This window comes from Fulmarus glacialis, unplaced genomic scaffold, assembly GCF_000690835.1.
Source record: "Fulmarus glacialis isolate BGI_N327 unplaced genomic scaffold, ASM69083v1 scaffold44190, whole genome shotgun sequence".
Taxonomy (NCBI): Eukaryota; Metazoa; Chordata; class Aves; order Procellariiformes; family Procellariidae; genus Fulmarus; species Fulmarus glacialis.
In genome coordinates, this window is record NW_009190471.1 from 35,056 (window position 1) to 37,316 (window position 2,261).

Below are 2,261 nucleotides of genomic sequence, written 5' to 3' on the forward strand. Positions count from 1 at the left end.
TTCAAAAACTATGCACCGCTGTAGTCTTAACACACTGTTCCTGCTCTCATGGATTTAGAAGAGCGCTGGACTCCTGGGCAGATTCATCCTGAGTACATTTTCTACTCACTTGCATGTTTCTATTTTAGGCTTTTTGGGGCAGGAATCCTCTGTCTGCTGGATTAGCACTAAAACAGGCTAGTTTGGTAGGGCAAAGAGGAGGACCACATGGAGACCTGTCTGCGCTTACACACTCAATTAGCAATTAAATTTTGTCAGCAGGATAGGTACCAGAGCCTTTAAAACTAAAGCCAGAGATGCTATTTTTTTTTAAAAACTTTCACAATAAAGTTTATTATGTTAATATCATTAAAAATATTATAAAATAATAAAATATTCTGCTTGGCAGAAAAATTATGCCAGGGTTTTAAAACCCCAGGTTTGTGCAAACAGTTTTTGTAAACATAAGTAGTCAAGTGTTCAAGTTCCATCCCAAAATACAGTAAATTGCTACAAAAATAAGTTTGCTCACTGTCAAACATGTTTAAAAACCCAGGAAGCTGGATTTCTTTAGACATCTCTCACACGTCCCTATACAGTTAATGCTGTACTTATATCTGAAATGGAAAGGATTTCAGATAGTCCTTTAGAACAGGATTGAGGGGGATCTGGTTTAAGTTCTCTCCTCCAAAAGTCTTCACAATGCTCTTCCGGCAGAGCTCCTGCAGGGGCTGCACACGGACTTTGCGCAGGGGGGTAACCAGTACCTTCCTCGGGGAGCTTAGATAATGTTCCAGCAGCTTAAAAAGACAGTCAAAAGTCTCTTTGCTGCCATCCAGGCTGAAACGCCCAGTCTGAAAGTTTATCCGGATGCTGGTGGGCCCAGTCGCAGTCTTAACACTGATGGCAAAGAAGCAATTCTTTTGTGTGCTGTCCCTGATGAGGAAGGTGCCCTCAGGCTCAGACTTCAGCTTCTCGTGGGCAGCATTGACAGTCAGAGGTCCCCAGTAGAAGCCACAGGCATCCAGCAGGCTGCTTGCTCGAGTGATGCTACTAAAATCCGCTTGCGAGCGAAAGGTTCGGAAGTGCGTGTTGCTCTGTGCCTGCACAGTGCTGGGCCGGCCTGGGCCGTGGTAGCCTCGAGCCTGTGAACGATCCTGTGCTGGAGGGTCAAGTAGACATCTCGGGTCTGCTGCAACTGCATTATCTGCTGACACCTTGCTGTGCGCTACCATCCTACAGCCTAGACCAGCGGATGCGGTCTTCCATAGCGTCAGCGGCTACGGCAGGGCAGCTTTCCAGCAGCTATTCTGAAATGTCAAAGAGAGAGACAGTGTGAGATCCCCAGAGAAAAGCAGCTGCAATCTCTGAATGACCAAGTCTTCCATTCACATGCCTCCCACCCATTATAAAATATTCATTTGCTAATTTACACTGGGCATAAAAATGCTTGCTTTCTGATAAGATTAGCAGTCTATCCCTATGACAAAGTCCAAAGCTCCAAAAATATTTAGCAAGGATCATTAACAGCTACAGAGGATAATGCAGTTTTCCTGCTATAAGCGCACAGAAGCGCATCAGGACCTAGAGTGAGTCAAATGACAGGACCTTCTGAATGAGAAGTTATCTTGTGTACAGTCCATCAGATTCTCAAGTTTTTAGAGAACAAAGCAACAGGGTTTACAACTGAGTTACCAATTTCTCTGCACCTCCCTCAAATCCCAACCGAGATGTCAGAACTCAGACAACAGCAACATTTGGTGCATTGTGTGAAAAAGAGAAAGTGGATGAAGGCAATGTAAACTCTGCAGCTGGGTATGTCTCCGGATAATTGGCAGAGGGTGAGGTGAATAGGTGCTATTGTGCGACTGAAATGTAACTTGGAAGGGCAGCCTGTAACACTGCCAATTTACACAGTAATCTTAAAACTACTTTCCTCTCTCCTGTTAACCTGAGGCTCAGCCATAAAAGGCAATTTCCCATTCCCCCAACTCTCCCTTGGGACAGCAATGCTACAACCTCACTAGCTTACACAAATCAACCTCTATGAACCCTTAGAGCATTACTCCTCAGTCTCTCTCTCTCTTTTTTGTATTATATGCACTTTAAGTGGCCCAATCTAAATTGCTTCCTATTGATATATCTTTCAGCATGAGGGACTAAATTCATCCCTTGTGTTACTTCAAAGGAATTAGCAGTGCTGCACCAGGAATGAGTTTGGCCTGAAACGTCTACCTCTGACAGTGTGGTTCAATACATCTCCGCTGGCTGCCTTGACCTTA

General features: G+C 44.5%; 1 protein-coding gene across 1 annotated transcript; it reads right to left on the reverse strand.

Annotated features, from left to right (window-relative positions):
* Positions 1-316: 316 nt before the first annotated feature.
* SOCS1 (suppressor of cytokine signaling 1) lies at positions 317-1,243 on the reverse strand. Its single transcript, XM_009585609.1, has one exon. It carries the CDS (start codon positions 1,212-1,214, stop codon positions 591-593), a length of 624 nt encoding a protein of 207 aa, XP_009583904.1. The 5' UTR covers positions 1,215-1,243; the 3' UTR covers positions 317-590.
* Between the last annotated feature and the right edge of the window lie 1,018 nt (positions 1,244-2,261).